General features: G+C 34.1%; 1 protein-coding gene across 1 annotated transcript in view; it reads left to right on the plus strand.

Moving 5' to 3' along the window:
- The window catches only part of LOC149775161 (dynein beta chain, ciliary-like), a 315,340-nt gene that overhangs the window by 142,752 nt on the left and 156,510 nt on the right, over positions 1-16,078 (plus strand). Inside the window, exon 22 of the mRNA XM_089944132.1 lies at positions 5,326-5,618. Within this exon, the coding sequence (XP_089800258.1) occupies positions 5,326-5,618 (293 nt within the window). The remainder of the gene's footprint in view (positions 1-5,325; positions 5,619-16,078) is intronic.

The raw sequence follows: 16,078 nt of genomic DNA on the forward strand, positions 1-16,078 counted from the left end.
ATTGAAGATTAGTTGCAACCACATAAATAAAGTTCTATTTTTATTTTAAAATGATTGGTTGTTGTCGAGGTCATGATTTTAATTTTATTTCTTAGAGTAAAATGATTGGTTTTTGTCAGGGTTATGTTAAGCGTACATGATGTAAACACGGTCATGTGACTTCCCCTTTTTGATTTCACCACTTGGGGATTTTCGAAACTGAGTTTTAGAATACGATATAACCTTTGTTTTGGAGAAATAATCTCATTTGGGCTATTACACTGGAAAGTGACTCTTGTGCCGTTTGGGGTTATTTCAGATTATTTGGATTCAAAAGGATTAATTCTTTTTTCCTGGAAAATACGTGTGCTCATGTGAGATTCTTGAACAAAGACAGCTCTTATAAAACATTTATTCAGATTTCCAAAACCGAGTGATATTTCTTGTTTCTACAAGGAACTGTATACTTCAACACTACAGGTTACAGCATATGTCATTGTCTTCCATCTTGGATTCTTCGTCGAGACTGGAACTTGAAACCATTAGAACATTTCATTATTAGGACTTCTAAAATTTTATTCGTGGATTATTCTTGGATTATTTTTGGATTTGATTCTTAAAACCGTAAGTTCATATTTTTTCATTTTTACAGAATTTTTCCAGGGAAATAAATTATTATATTTTTCAAAGCTTGTTGTTTTCACTCTTTCTTGTGTTACTGTTTATTCGAGCCTAAACACATAACATAAGACTATACTACAAGTCATAGATTCTTCCAGCAATGGATTATTGTTCAAATGTATGTTGAAACTTTGCTAAATCTGAGCTAGACAGGATTTCTAAACTTAGAAACAAGCAGCATGTGTAATTTTAAATGCATCTATTGATCATCCCTCAAAAGCATTGTTTACAGAACTCACATGGTTCTCAATATATGATAGGACAGATTTTCACAAGGCAGATCTTTTATATAAATGTCTACATGGAACTGCACCAGAGTATCTTCAGACTTATTCAGTCCTTTTTCAACACAATACCACATGGAAACCTTCTAGCACCAAAACCAAGAACAGAGCAATTTAAAAAGAGCTTCCAATACTCTGGTACAGTTCTGTGGAACAAGCTTCCACTACACGTAAAATCTGCTGAAAATATTAGAGTATTTAAGAAGAGATATCATGAGCATGTATGTGTTTCTAATAGATAATGGAATTTAGTATTTTAATACTAAACATGTTAAAATAAACAATAATTATTGCTATCTTCATATAATGTGCATTGTTATACTTTCCTTAAGAGGGCCTCAAGGGACAAAAGTCCTTGACTAATGAGTCACTCTATAAATAAAGCATTATTATTATTATTATTATTATTATTATTATTACTATAGCCTGTACTACTGCTAAAGAGAACATTAAGAAAGCACAAACAAAACAGAAATGGTAGTACTATGTTGCACATAACCTCCCAAGCTTTGAAGTTGGTGACCAGGTTCTCTTAAAGAACATTTAGAGTGTGGTGAGGGGTGGTGGCAAGTTGGAAAGGGCCTTGCATTACTACTGCAGCTGCCGACAAGGGCACTTACCAACTTGCTGGGTATAAAATCCAAGTTAATGAAGTGAGACTGAAAAAAATCTTATCACCCTGATGCTGCTAATCAAGAGACAACTGTTCCATCAGAAAAACAAACCCCAGAAGGACAGAAGACAAATGAAGCAATCAAACGTCATGGTAAGGAGAGCAAAAAGAGAATAAAAGAATCCAACAACCACAGAGCCTGTGGTGACTGTGTGGAAGAAGTTCTAATTTTGTTTTCACCTGTGATGCGGATTGGCAGCAAAATTGATGAGGAACTCTGGGATTTAAAATATTCCATCAAATAAACCAGACATTCCAACTATAGTGAACTCATCAACATTTCCCACCGCCACATTTACCATCAGAGAGAATGGAAAATTTTTATTACGTTCCCTCTCTTTTGCTATAACTGAGGTGCAGACCTATCATCTCCAGTTTCGAGCACTCATAATGCAATGGATGCATGATAATCTTGCAGCAAGCTTAGCTAACAAAGAGGCCTCCATGAAAGCAAAATGCATCAACCAAAAGAGTACACAGCTGAGTTTGAATTTTTTTTGCAGCTATGATGTTGAACACACTAATTTTGATATGCAGTCCATTGGAGTCTTCTTTAACATGGCAGAAACATGTGCCTCAAAAAGAAGGTAGAAGTGTCCTTCCGTCTACTGAAACAGCAAGGACACAAGAGACCATTGTGATTATTTTAATCAGCATTTAACAAGTTTGTTTCATAATATTGGTATTTTTAAAATTTTATATGCTTGATATGATTCAGTTCATTTGCATTTTGGAATAATTATTTAATGAATTTTTAAATTAAAATTAATGTACTAATCTTCCTGATTCAGTAATGTTATAAGAGTATTTTGATACAACTCAATACAGCACACCTTGATAAAATATGAACTGCGTTATATAATGCAGAGTCAGGCTTGGATTCCATTTTTTAAAACTCGAAATTGCCAACAACGAAAAAGTCAGACCTATTTGTTGAACTTGAAGAAAATCATGATCAAGATTGGTAACTGAAACTTTGATATACTGCTTGTTTTATTGTTGAAACTGGTAAATAGGACCTGGAAAATAAAAAGCATTTTTTAAGTTGTCAACTTTTAATAAGAAGTCATAGGTTTTTTTACATTTTCTTTCCAGACCTCATTCTTAGTATACCGTAAATTAAATATTCAACAAAACTTTGATCAATGAAAATGTCACTTACACCTTCTGGAGGAAGTATTGTAATAAATAAAAACCAATTAAACAAGTTTTTTATCAAGTGAAATTTGTATTTTAGTTTATATCATTTAGTTTAGTTTAAATGTGATGATCATAAATGCAATTCGCCCTCTTCTGTTCAAACATAAAATGTGTCAATCGTCCATAACAGCTAGTTAAGTCCGCATGTTTCTCTGAGAACCTGATTAAGTGCCGAACATGTTTTGATATCTGACTTGTGAAAGTATTTGTTGTATTGTTGCCCTGAATTAAAGCAGACCTCCTTTATTTATCTTATTAATTATGTCTTTTGTATTAAATAAAAGGATCTGGAATTAAAGAAAAGTTAAAAGATATGCAGGTATGCAGATCCTACATGCATAAGATCGCACGTACTCTGTCATATGATGGGTGAACTCATTTCAATTTATCAACCAATGTTATAAATATTATAGGGTACTTAAAATTAGACTGCTTTAAATTATGCTACTAAGTCATAAATGTTATCAAAGATAGCAAGCACAACAAGCGAAATGACTGCTTTGTGAAATAAAGAGCTTAATGTTTCACACATATGGATCACAGAGGAAATGCGAGTTTCAGATAAATTCTGAATTGACACTTAGAGCTGTCCTCAAGGAACAGAGTAAGTTTCACTATTACTTGCAATAAAATCATGGCATCAGTATTTTACTAACTGAAAAGGCAATTGTTATATGAAATAAATGTCTCATTATTTTTGTTTTAAAAACAGAAAATCTTGTATGATGGTGTACCAGCAGGCAGTCTGCTTCCCTGCATTGTAGACTCTTTGAACTCTTCAAAAACATAATAAGCAGTGAACTAGACAAATCAACATGAACAAAATTCAGTGACGTAATAAACAATTGTTTTTGCATACACATGAAGCATGAAAGCTGTTGATATCATTTGGAATAATGTTAACAATCTTTCAGATGTTGGGCATCTTGAAACTAAATGTAATTTACACAGAATAACAAACAACATTGTTAGAAAAAGCACTTTAGTGACGTATTCTAAAAGTGATTATAAAATTAGTATTTAGCCATTAAACAGTACCTTTGCCCTCATCCCCCACTTTCACACATCTTGTCCAGTGGGGATGGCATAACTTCATATTTTTTAGAGATCCCTTGATAACTCCTACTCCTGCTTCTAGTGCAGTCTATGTTTATTGGACCCCGTTGTGTGCAAGTTATCGAGGGAGAGTTGTATTTATGATGTCTATATTGTATGTATTTTAAAATAAAATGGATTTTACTACTAATCTTTCTGAAGAACACAAGGAATCAATTATGCTGTAATCTTGATATTTGTAGTTTATGTACTTAGGAAATAAAATTAATAAAATTTTGATGTGATTGTCTCCTATCTTCAGCTGTAACAAAGACCCTGTGTATAAATCCAATGACCATTGTAAACATTCCACCACCAGCTATTGTCACCATGAACCTACAAACATTGCAATATAGCATAGCTTTAAATTTAATAAAATATCCATTTTCTGCAGTGAAAATAAAGTAAAATTGATTACTGACAATCTTTATTTCTTATAATAAGATTACCAAAAAGAAAATATAAGAAAATAAATATTTGGGTTAAGTACCCCCCGGTACAAATTCTGCAGGGTAGGTACTTTTACTATTATAGTATTTCTACCCAAGGGTACTTTTACTATAGAGGTACAACTACCATTTCACACCAGTAATCTTTCTTTGTATTGTGCTCTGAAATATTAGAAGGAAAATGCATTTTAATGGGAAATGTGCACTTTTGTCTCTTTCTTCAATTTGAATTCTTGAAGTTTGTTTATCACTTATTTCAAGGAGGCTTTTCTAGTCACATGTATATCTAACACCAGACACAGATAATTTTGACTGTATATCAGTGTTGCTCATGCAACATGTTGTGGACCCCAGTTTAAATCCACTTTACCATTCACAGTTTGAAGTGACAAGGCAATGAAAACTTAAAATCATTGTAAATGCAAACCTTCCAATTGTCAACATCTGCAGCTTTGTCTTCTTTCACTTGTTGAACACATTCTCCAGTTCTTGCTCTACATGAAATAAGCATGTCAGTCCAATGAAACAAGTAAGTGCCACTCTCATTATATCATTAAAGCTGTTTGAGGTTCATGGATCAATAATGGAACTTATGTTTCTATGATGCTTGTATGTTTCTTTGCTTGATAGTGCCTCATGTATCACAGTCAGGATTTTATCTTCATAGTCAAGGTCAGTGATCAGTCTCTTCCCGTTTTGTGCACTTTTACTCTAATGCCGCTGGAGATAACAGACATGAAAGCTGGTTTCTTTCTGTATCTGTCTAGTAATTTATAGCTCTTTTCATGATGGTCATAATCAGATTTCATTATTATATACTTTGGATCATTCACCAAAGTAGACAGGGACAAGACTTGACAGAAGTTGCTTGTTTATATAAAAAATTTGTGTAAATCTGAATTTAAAAAATATCTTAAAATTGTTTCCTGTTGTATTTATGTGCATGTGTGTATTTTTTCCTCAGATCAACCAATTGAATGCTTTGATTACCATGCTGATTGGACAGCTGTCAAAAGGAGATCGACAGAAAATTATGACAATATGTACCATTGATGTGCATGCTCGAGATGTGGTGACAAAACTAATTCAACTGAAGGTGGACAACTCCCAGGCTTTCACATGGCTTTCTCAGCTGCGACACAGATGGGATGATAATGAAAGAGACTGCTTTGCCAACATTTGTGATGCTCAGTTCAGGTACTGTCATGAGTACCTTGGGAACACACCACGACTTGTCATCACACCTCTGACAGACAGGTTAGTTAATCGTAATGAAGTTGGAGATGTTTATCTTATTTTGCATTTTTTGACATTGTGACTGTTTGTTTCTGTACATTTTGCAAAACAGGGAGTAAAATTGTTTTGAAGTTGATATATATATATATATATATATATATATATATATATATATATATATCTATACATACATTTATAGGGTATAATGGCGCTTCAGCACAATCCTGGTTATATAATGTCAAGTAAATATATTTGTACGAAATAAGCATAATTAACAAAGGCAGGAAAGTGTAAAATCCCAAAAAATTTAAATCATATTTTTTTTAATAAGCCACACTCATCTGAGCAATCAAAAACCTCAGCTGGAATATCATGGTATGCACCCTAGGGAAAAATGTATAGTTCCTTTAATTTGTCTTTTACAACATGCAAGGTGGGCTTAGTTAAAGAAAGGAATTTCTAATTATATGTTAGTAGAGTTTAAAACTAGAGGTTTTGCAAAAGGCATGACATAACTTTACCAAGATTTACTTGCTGTAACCAGTTCATAATTATTTTTATTGCATTAGCTATATAGGTGGGATCAGGAGTATTGAAGATAGTTTTTTTTTTTCATGTTCTCTTCATTTGGAAAATCTTTAAATTGCAACACAATATGAGAAAAGACAATTCTTTATGATTTTTCCACATTTATTGTATAACCTAAAGATTTAAGAGATTCAATCATGATCCATGCATTTTATGAACAAATGTTATTATCACCATCCAAATTCAATGAATCATCAATATAGTAGGGACACCTAATGTACTGTTTTCTGAATCTTGCATAAATGGATTTAAAGATCTTAGTGAACACCCTTGGAGTAGTGGAAATCCCAAAGCGTTAACAAAAAAATTGAAAATTTTGACCATTCCAAATTAACTTCAGCAGCTGTATTTTGGATTACAAAATTAAGCTTCCTGCAGCTCAATGGAATGAAACTGTTTTCTGGATGAGATCTGAAAAAAACTTTAAATGATTCTTGCTTGAAAAGTTCTTAATGAAAAAAATCTATTAAGATGTTTTGGGTTGATATATTGGTTGGAATTTCCCATTTAGTTTGGGTACATTAAAGAAATTGGAAACAGTGATCACTCTCCTTTGTGGATGTAGCCATAGTTCTATGAATAGAAGTTCCATTATTTCAGTAAAGATAATGATTCTCTCTTCATCAGAAAAAGGAATTTCTTTTAGAAAATGTTATTGGTAAAGGCATGGATTCAGACTGTTTTTACCCTTAGACAGACAGTACAATCCAGAGATCACCTATCAAACTCTTCCATATAGTAATATGGTGTTTAAGCCTCCCTCACAGAGCTAACCTACATTGATTTTATTTTGGGGCACCGATGTGAACAAAAATTTCCTTTCCCTATTGGCATTATGTTATTGGTACCTGTAACTGTTTTGGGCATTGTAGGGTTGAAGCTGAAATCTCTCTATCTCTCTGGTTAGAGCCTTGGCCTCTCATGGCCTCACTACCCCATAACACCACATGTTCTACCGAGACCCCTGCAAGTATGACAAATTTTTTCTTGGTAGAGCAAAACCAGTGACACATCATGTAACTTCTAGCAACATCATTCCCAGAAAATATAGATGTTATGGGGATATTCATGTTGCAGAGATTAGAATATTTTCATTTTAGTTGTGGACATATTGTGTATCACCTAAAGAGAGGTAAGCAGTATTTTACCAGCTTCATGTGAATACTGGCATCTGAAATGAAACATTTTGTTTCAACATTTGTGGCAGTTTGTTACTTCAATGAAGTCTGCTGATATGACAGTAAGCATAATACTTGCAGCAACAAGATGTATCCAACTAACAGTTCTGTCACATTATGAACTCTTGCCTATGTTAATCCAATTTCTAGATTAACATGTGGGGTGCCCATCTTATCACAGTTGTCAGAAATCTTGTACTTCAGCTGAATTTCATCTATTCAGGGCACTTGTGATGGAATGGTCAAAGGTACTTAACTTTGCAGATCACTGACAACTCACTTCTATCTCAACACGGCAAAGAAGGACAAATCTTGATAGTGATGAACTATGTCTGACATGGAAGGATACAAATCTGCAAATAGTCTGTCATGATAGGCTACTTGGTGTTCTGGTAGATAATAACCTATCATGGACTGAACATATCAAACATACCAGTAAAAAAGTCAATTCAAGTTTATGGCTTCTCAGTAGGATAAGACATTTTCTCCCTGAAAGGCACAGGAAACTATTTTATAACAGTTACATACAACCCTATTTGGACTACTGTAGTACAGTATGGGGTAATTCAGATGATAAAAACATAGCAAAGCTGGCACATCTTCAAAAAAGAGCATTTGGGCTAATATCAATCCAGAAAGAAAGCAAGGAAAGTTTAGCTGGTAGGTTAAAAATATTACCTATTAAAGACCGAATCTGTTTGAGAAAAGCCAAATTAATGTACAGGATATCTCAGAATAGTGCTCCTGAATATTTACAATCACTATTCCAGTATAGGCTACCTGGTAATACTCCCCACCTGCGATCCATGTCTACCAAACAGTATAAAATTCCCAAACCAAATAAGGAGTTATTTAAAAAAAGTTTCCAATACTCTGGAACTCTGCTCTGGAATAGTATTCCAGCTGAGATTAGAAATGCCCACTCTATTTCCTTCTTCCAAACCCAATATATTCAGTGGCTTCAGAGATGCAGCTTAAATAAATAAATTCCTTTGTATGAGGGCCTCAAGGTAGATTAGTTCTTAGCTAATTGTGTTACCCTCTTTAAATAAGGTCATTATTATTATTATTATTATTATCAAACTATAGATACCCCACAGAGTGTTGATGTCCATGGAATTACCTCTGGTTTAATCCCATTAAGTGACTCCATCAGTCAGAGTGACCATAATGTGTGAACTGCTACTGAGATAACTGCTGAACATGCTAATGTTTCAAGATTAATAAAAAAAAAATCATGTGGAGAAAAAAAAAAAACAGTCAAATGTCGTGTTTTAGGACACTGTTTTGAAAAAATTTAGAGGAATATCATGGTTCATATATTAACATTGAAAATATTATTCAGATATTCCATATAATTTATCTCAAAACCATTGAGACTTGGAATTATCTCAAATTCATTGGCTTAAGTATAGGTCTCAGAATTTGACATCTGAACATCCACTATCTTTTTCTAAAACTAGATAAAAGCAAATTACTTCTTTCAGGAAATAATAATTAAGTAATTGATACTTTTGCATTCACTGAAACCGTCTTACTTCAACGTTTTGATAATGATGAACTTAAAATTCCTAACTACAGTTTTTAAACAAAAGACCAACTTTTGTAGAAGGGTGGTGGACTTCTTGTTTACATTAAGGATGGCATCTCTTTCAGATAACGATAGGATCTTGAGGAAATTGGTATGGAAATAATTTCGTTGGAAATGAGATGTAATGGCCAAAACTATTTGTATTATGCTATGTATATAAGTCACCGAACACTAACAGTGCTTGGTATACTATATTTCAAAATAAGCTTGAAACACTGTACATAGAAAACCAAAAAGTCTTTTTAGTGGGCGACTTCAACTACAATTTGCTTTGTGACACCAATCAAAGCTGGATTAAAACCATGAATTCCTGAATTATTAATAGCTAGTTTATGTACCCACTAGGGTAACAGATGTCTCTGAAACACTAATTGATCACACCTATACTAACAATGCTGACAATATTATAGAAATTGTAGTTCCCCAATATTGAATAATAGAAAGACTCGGTTCACAAATATTCCTTAAAGAACTGAAAGATATCACTTGGTCAGTAATTGAATCTTTTGATGACCCATCTAATGCTCTTGACTTCTGGATAGATCTGTATACTAACACTCTAAACACTCGAGCACCTATTAATTTCAAGAGATTCAAGCAACAGAATCAACCCATTTGGATTACAGGTGAGATACTGAATGCTGTCAAGACAAAGGATAGATTACATAAATTAAAAGATATTGAAAATTTTAGAATATGGAGAAACAGAATCAAGTCAGTAATTCAAACAGAAAGGAAAACTTACTACTCCACTGAGAGATCAGATGGTAGAAAACTCTGGAAAACCTTCAGTGACTTGAGGGGCAAATTCGTCAATAACCTGTCATTTACACGACTGTATTAGTGATGAAAATTGTGATATTCAAAAAAAAGCACTTCAAATTGCAAATGCACTCAATAATTACTTTGTGAATATAGATGGAAAACTTGTAGAACTCACAGATCATTAAAGATTCTCCAGTGATGAATAAAATGAGCACATTTCCTCAAAACTTTGCAAAGAATAGTGCTTCAGAATACTTCAAGTAAGTCTTGAATTCATTTTAAATGAATTCGACAAACTCTGTGTAAGAGCAGCTACAGGTCTAGATAATATAAGTGTTAAATTCCTAAAATTCTCATCACCTTCATTTATGTACATCTTCAATCTAAGTATTTCGACAGGTATTTTCCTAACAGGCATAGGTGGAAAAATTGACTCCAATACATAATACGGAAGATCTTTCTGATATGAATAACTTTAGTCCTATGCAAGTTTTATCATCTCTTTCAAAGATATTGAAAAGGCTTAGCGCTTAGATCCAGTATTGCCTTCACTAACTGATGTTATTAATACCTCTCTCTCATCCGGGGAATTCCCATCATTTTTCAAAACTGCCATTGTAAAGCCTCTGCTGAAGAAACCAACACTAGACCATAATGATTTAAAGAACTACCGCCCAGTTTCTAATCTCCCATTCATATCAAAAATCTTGGAAAAGGTTGTTCTATCCCAGCTTATATCTCATCTAAATTCAAACAGTCTTTTTAGCAATGTACAATCTGAATATCGCCCAGTGCCACAGTACTGAAACTACTCTTCTAAAAGCAGTTAATGACATTCTGTCTGCGTTGGATAGCGGAAAGATTAGTCCTTACCCTCCTTGATTTGTCTGCAGCATTTGACACAATAGACCATGATATATTACTTCACCATCTCCAGCATGTATTTGGCATTCATGATACAGCCTTACTGTGGTTCAAGTCCTACTTGGTCAACAGGACACAAATTGTATCTGCAAATGGTATACACTCCAGCCCAGTTGATCTATGTTGTGGTGTTCCACAGGGGTCTGTTCTTGGATCTGTTCTCTTCATTCTGTACACTCAGTCGCTCTCAAGTGTCATAGATCATCATCCAGTGTCTCACCAATTGTACGCTGATGACACTCAAATATACAAATCTAGCCACCCAACTGAAGTTGATGCTACCATCCAAGGTGTAGAGAGGTGCATTACTGATGTGAAATCATGGATGACATGTAACAAGCTCTAGATGAATGATGATAAAACTGAGGTCATTCTGATCACAACACAAAGACTTTCTCATTCACATCCTTTACCTCAAACAATAAATATCAGCAACACCAACATTAAATTCACACAATCAGTACGAAACCAAGGTGTTACTCTGGACAGTACTCTCACCTTGCACCAACATGTCATGAACGTATGCAAGGCTGCATATCTTGAGCTGAGACTCATCAGCTCAATTCGCAAATATCTTTCAGTTGATGCCACTAAAACACTTGTGTGTTCATTAGTACTTTCAAGACTGGACTATTGTAACTCAATTCTGTCTGGTTCATCTCAATATCTACTCCAGAAACTTCAAAAAGTTTAAAACACTTAGAGTACCACGATCAGAGCATACCTCCCCGCTGCTCTGTACCCTACACTGACTATCCATTCGATCCAGAATCAAACACAAAATTTGTTCTCTGTGCTACATTTCACTGTCGGACTCTAGTCCAACATACCTATCCGATCTCACCCATGTGTACACACCAGCAAGATACTTACACTCCTCTTCTGACAATCGTATACTCATTATTCCCGCTATGAAAAGAAAGTCATGTGGACAGCGTTCTTTTGCATACCAGGGCCCAGCAACGTGGAATGAATTTCCCACTGAACTTAGACACAAAGACACAGTCATCACATTCAAGAAGGCTCTCAAAACTCACTTATTTCGACTGCAAGAACAAACTTAAAGACCTAATAATGTTTCCTACCTGAAATATTCTCAACATGTTTTTTATTTTTTAATGTTTTTCTAATTTCATGGTGTTTGTTTTTGTAATAATAATATTATGTTTTTTATCTTATAGGTGTTGTCTAATGTTGTGAAGCGCTTATCGCTTCTAAAGATTAGGCGCTATACAAAGTCCTCATTATTATTATTATTAATTTGCATAGAAATGAGATTCTTCTCAAACCAGAACTTAATCTAGATTCCACTGATCCTCATAAACAAGATCTTAATCTGGGTTCATGTGATAGCATTGATTGATTCTTGGCATTTTTAGAGGTTCTATGAACAAACACATTGTCTGCTTGCCTTTACCTATCCCGTTTGGGAACTTAGAATACTGCTGCCATCTTGGTTGTCACACAAATCCATCAAATTCACTGTTTGAGCACAAGATGTTACCAAGAGTGAATTCAAGATATTCTCACTGAGTTATACTAATGTTTAGATTTTAAGGAGAAGCTTGTGTCCCTGAAACATACCCATGCCTCATGGAAAGCAAACTATCACCCACACCAAAACTGCCTACCCTTCTGCACATGAGATTCTCACGTGAGATCTAACTCAGGTTAGTCTCATGTGCAATTTAACATGCAAATTAGGTTAGAACTCACGTGAGCAAATAGATTCTAGTAAGAAAATCACATGTGCAGGAATTGTTAACAAGAGCAATATCTTGCTCACGTGAGCCGCACCTTGCTCACATGAGCCACACCTCGCTCATGTGAGCAAGAGCTACTCACGTGAGCAACATCTTGCTCACGTGAGCCACACCTTGCTCACGTGAGCAAGATCTGCTCACGTGAGCAAGATGTTGCTCACATGAGCAAAAACAACAAAAAATAACTATAGTACTTAGTTTTTATTGAATACAAGAATTAAACAGAGTAAGATCAATATTCAAATCTAGTAATCATAAGCATATAATTTGAGTTCGATTAGTGATCTTTCAATAAGGTAAGACAACGAGAATATGTATGTATGTATGTATGTACCTGTTATATTAATACATCACATTTATTCTAAAAACTTTAAGGTCATAATGAAAGATACTGCTGGAAATTTGCTTCACATGAAGACCATTCTTCACTGTTCCGGAAAATTCAAAGCAAACAAAACATGTAGTTGACATTCCTGCTTCTGAATTTCATTATTTGCCAGTCTGCAACAATATTTTCACTTGGAGATTGTTCTCTTTGAATCAATGCACTTCCTGTTGACCACTGAATTTAAGTTAGCAGGCTCAGTTTTGAACTGTTGAAAAACGAAACCTGAAATGGAAATGAAAAAGTTGGTAGAAGTTTTTTTTTCCTGATCACAGCATTTGAGACGTCCTGTAAGGTGGATTTTTGAAGATTTGTTTTACAAGGTAAAGGCAAAATACATAATTGTAGTTTGGATTAGATGGCACTTTATCACACTGTGAAAATAGGAGCCAACTGTTTTCCCAAGGACACACTTACGCAGCCAACCCAGTCTGAAAATTCATTCTTTGGACTATGAGTCAAATTGCTCTACCAATAGAATTACCATAGTTCAGTAGCAAACATTTAAACTGCACTATTGATGAGATACCTGCAAGTCACACTGCATATTCCAAATCTGACTACTACTGGATAAAGATGCCAATGTGTACCCGGGTATTCTCCCATTGATAATAACCTGGGTAATAAAACGAACAATTGGGTACCCGTTAAAATAGAAGTGTTCACAGGGGCTCATATGGTTGCTTACAATTTACTTGTCAATATAATCCTTTCTCAAGTGACCTATTTAAGAATCAACCCTGATATTTCAAGCCTAACCATCCTAAAATTCATGCCTGTCCATGGTTCATGTGCCAATTTTCTCATGACTTAAAACACTCTTGTTTTCAGAACCTGGTGACATTATTTGGGTCAAATAAAATTAAGCACAATATGAATGTCTGGTTTAACTTGGCTACTGTAACATGCACTTCTTATACCATGTTAGGACAAAAAATGAATGAAATGGACAACTACACAGACTGAAATATGAAGATCAAAAAAAGTTTGCTACTTAATAACAGTTTTGAAAAAACAGGTTCTTGAATGTGAAACCATTCATTCTATTATGATACTACACACATAGCAGTCCAGCTTAAAGAGAAAATAAATGGCACCAGATATCATTTTTTTTAAAAGAAGAAAAAACAACAAAAATAACCTGGGATGTATCAATGCAACTGCTGGATGTTATGTAACTGAAAAATGTTAGAGAAAAGATATTTTGTTAAACTTAAAAACATGTTGCACTGGAAAGTCGTATAGGGATGAACCATGGCAGGTTGAGGATAATACAACAATCAACATTTATGGACTTTATGACGATTCACGAAAGTTACTGTAGACATGTACACTAGTCAAAATGACTGTTATGCACAAATAATTTATCAATTTCTTTTGTGTCTATTCTCATCTATACTAGTAATCCACACGAGTTCAGCTGATTTGTGACAAAAATTATAACTCCATATACATTTTTCATACAGTTTTCTGTAATAATGGCATGTAATTTATACTCTTGTTGTACTCAGATTATGATTTTTGCCACTTATATTAGTTATAATTATGGTTACAGCTCTTTTTGGGGTTGGAACATGTGAACCTATAATAAAGCAGTTCAGCTTCACATTTAATACAATTTCCTTTTGATTGTATACTCTGGTAACCAATCGTTAGGAATGATGGGTACACATTAGAAATTTGCAAAAAAATGACATCTCTACCTCTGGAGCAGTCCTCTGAAAGATTTCTCCAAAACTTTGGGATACATTTTTCCAAAATATGTACATTTGCAATATATAAAGAAATTCAAAATCTGGTTTCCAACTTTTATATTTAAAAAAACAAATGTATTGGGGGTCAAATTTTAGAGTCTGAAATGCATATGTTATCATGTGTATCACATCAAAAGATCTGAAGCATCTTATACATACCCTTTACTGGAGTCGGAATTTCCTCTAGCATGGCAATGGGGTTTTGTCTGACTTCTTCCTGTTGCTGTCAATGTTTTGCACTTCTTTCAAAATGATTGCTGACTTTGTTGTGTTGATTGAATTTTGTGACCTTCATGGAGTTTAATCTGTAAAAAGATAAAAATTAGTATAATTGATCATTTTATTTATCTATGCATAACTGAAAGAATGCACTGAAATGAGAAAATGATTTGGTTGGCTAGAGTCCTAGTGTATATAAGCATTAAGAAAAGCTGTAATCCTTATCCAATTAAATCTCTATTTTAAAATTACCAATCAAAATATTTGACAGACAGGGCAAATGTCTTTTAGGAATAAAATCATGAATTAAGCTACTGCATTTGGTTCTCAATCGTGTATGCTTATCTTGATCCACCCAATCAGCAATAAAATAATACGAAAAACAGTTATGTTTGTACAAATTGTTTCAATCGGTAACGCAAGTGCTCCTCACTGAGCGCCCGCATTATTATTGGGGGTGGGGGTAAGAGCCAGACATGGTTGCACAGTTTAATTGCGGAAGGCTTAAATATTCGATGATAGTGTGGTGTAGATATCATTTTTAGAAACAGGAGGTTGAATTATTACCTTTAAGTAAAATCTGAAACAAACCCTTGGCTCAATTTTAAACGACCATGCGAATTTATGCTTATGCTTATAATGTCGATGATTCTGGCTATCCACTTTGATCATTCTATATCCGAAATTGTAAAAAGAAATGAGTAAAAGTAACTTACCTCTTTCTCGGCAATGAACAAGTCTTTCATAATCCTTGAATCTTGCCTAACAGCACATCGACGTCTTCTGTTTCGTACTGGACATTAACAACCGTACCGACGTGGATATCTTAAAATGTTGGTGTTGGTTTCTATATTTTAATAATGTCCACACTCTTGCTGTCAGAATGTTTTAAGAGTAAACATGTTGCAGGAGAATATTAAATAACTTTCTCCATAAACAGCGTGGCCCTTGCTAAGAGAACATGGCCTGCGCGTAAATTTCCGTCTGTTCGGTTTAAAAGCGCTATTCTTCATGTACACTGTAGGTCAACATCCAGCATATGTCGAGTTCATCTGAGGCGCCATAAAGGGTAAATTATTCGTAAACATGTTGTTGTACGCATAGGTGCTTGTATCATTGATTACAATATAAAAATCAGTCATACATGTAGTATAAAAATAATACTTTTATTATTTTATACTACTGTATGACTGACATTTAAATTGTAAGCAATGATGCGAACCCTTCTGGTTTTACACTCCTTTGTACACATGTACTCGGGTATTTTTTAATGTTATTTTTGTATATTAAATAAATGCTATTTTATTATCTGAT

This window comes from Sinohyriopsis cumingii, chromosome 19, assembly GCF_028554795.1.
Source record: "Sinohyriopsis cumingii isolate HCF-2022 chromosome 19, ASM2855479v2, whole genome shotgun sequence".
Lineage (NCBI taxonomy): Eukaryota > Metazoa > Mollusca > Bivalvia > Unionida > Unionidae > Sinohyriopsis > Sinohyriopsis cumingii.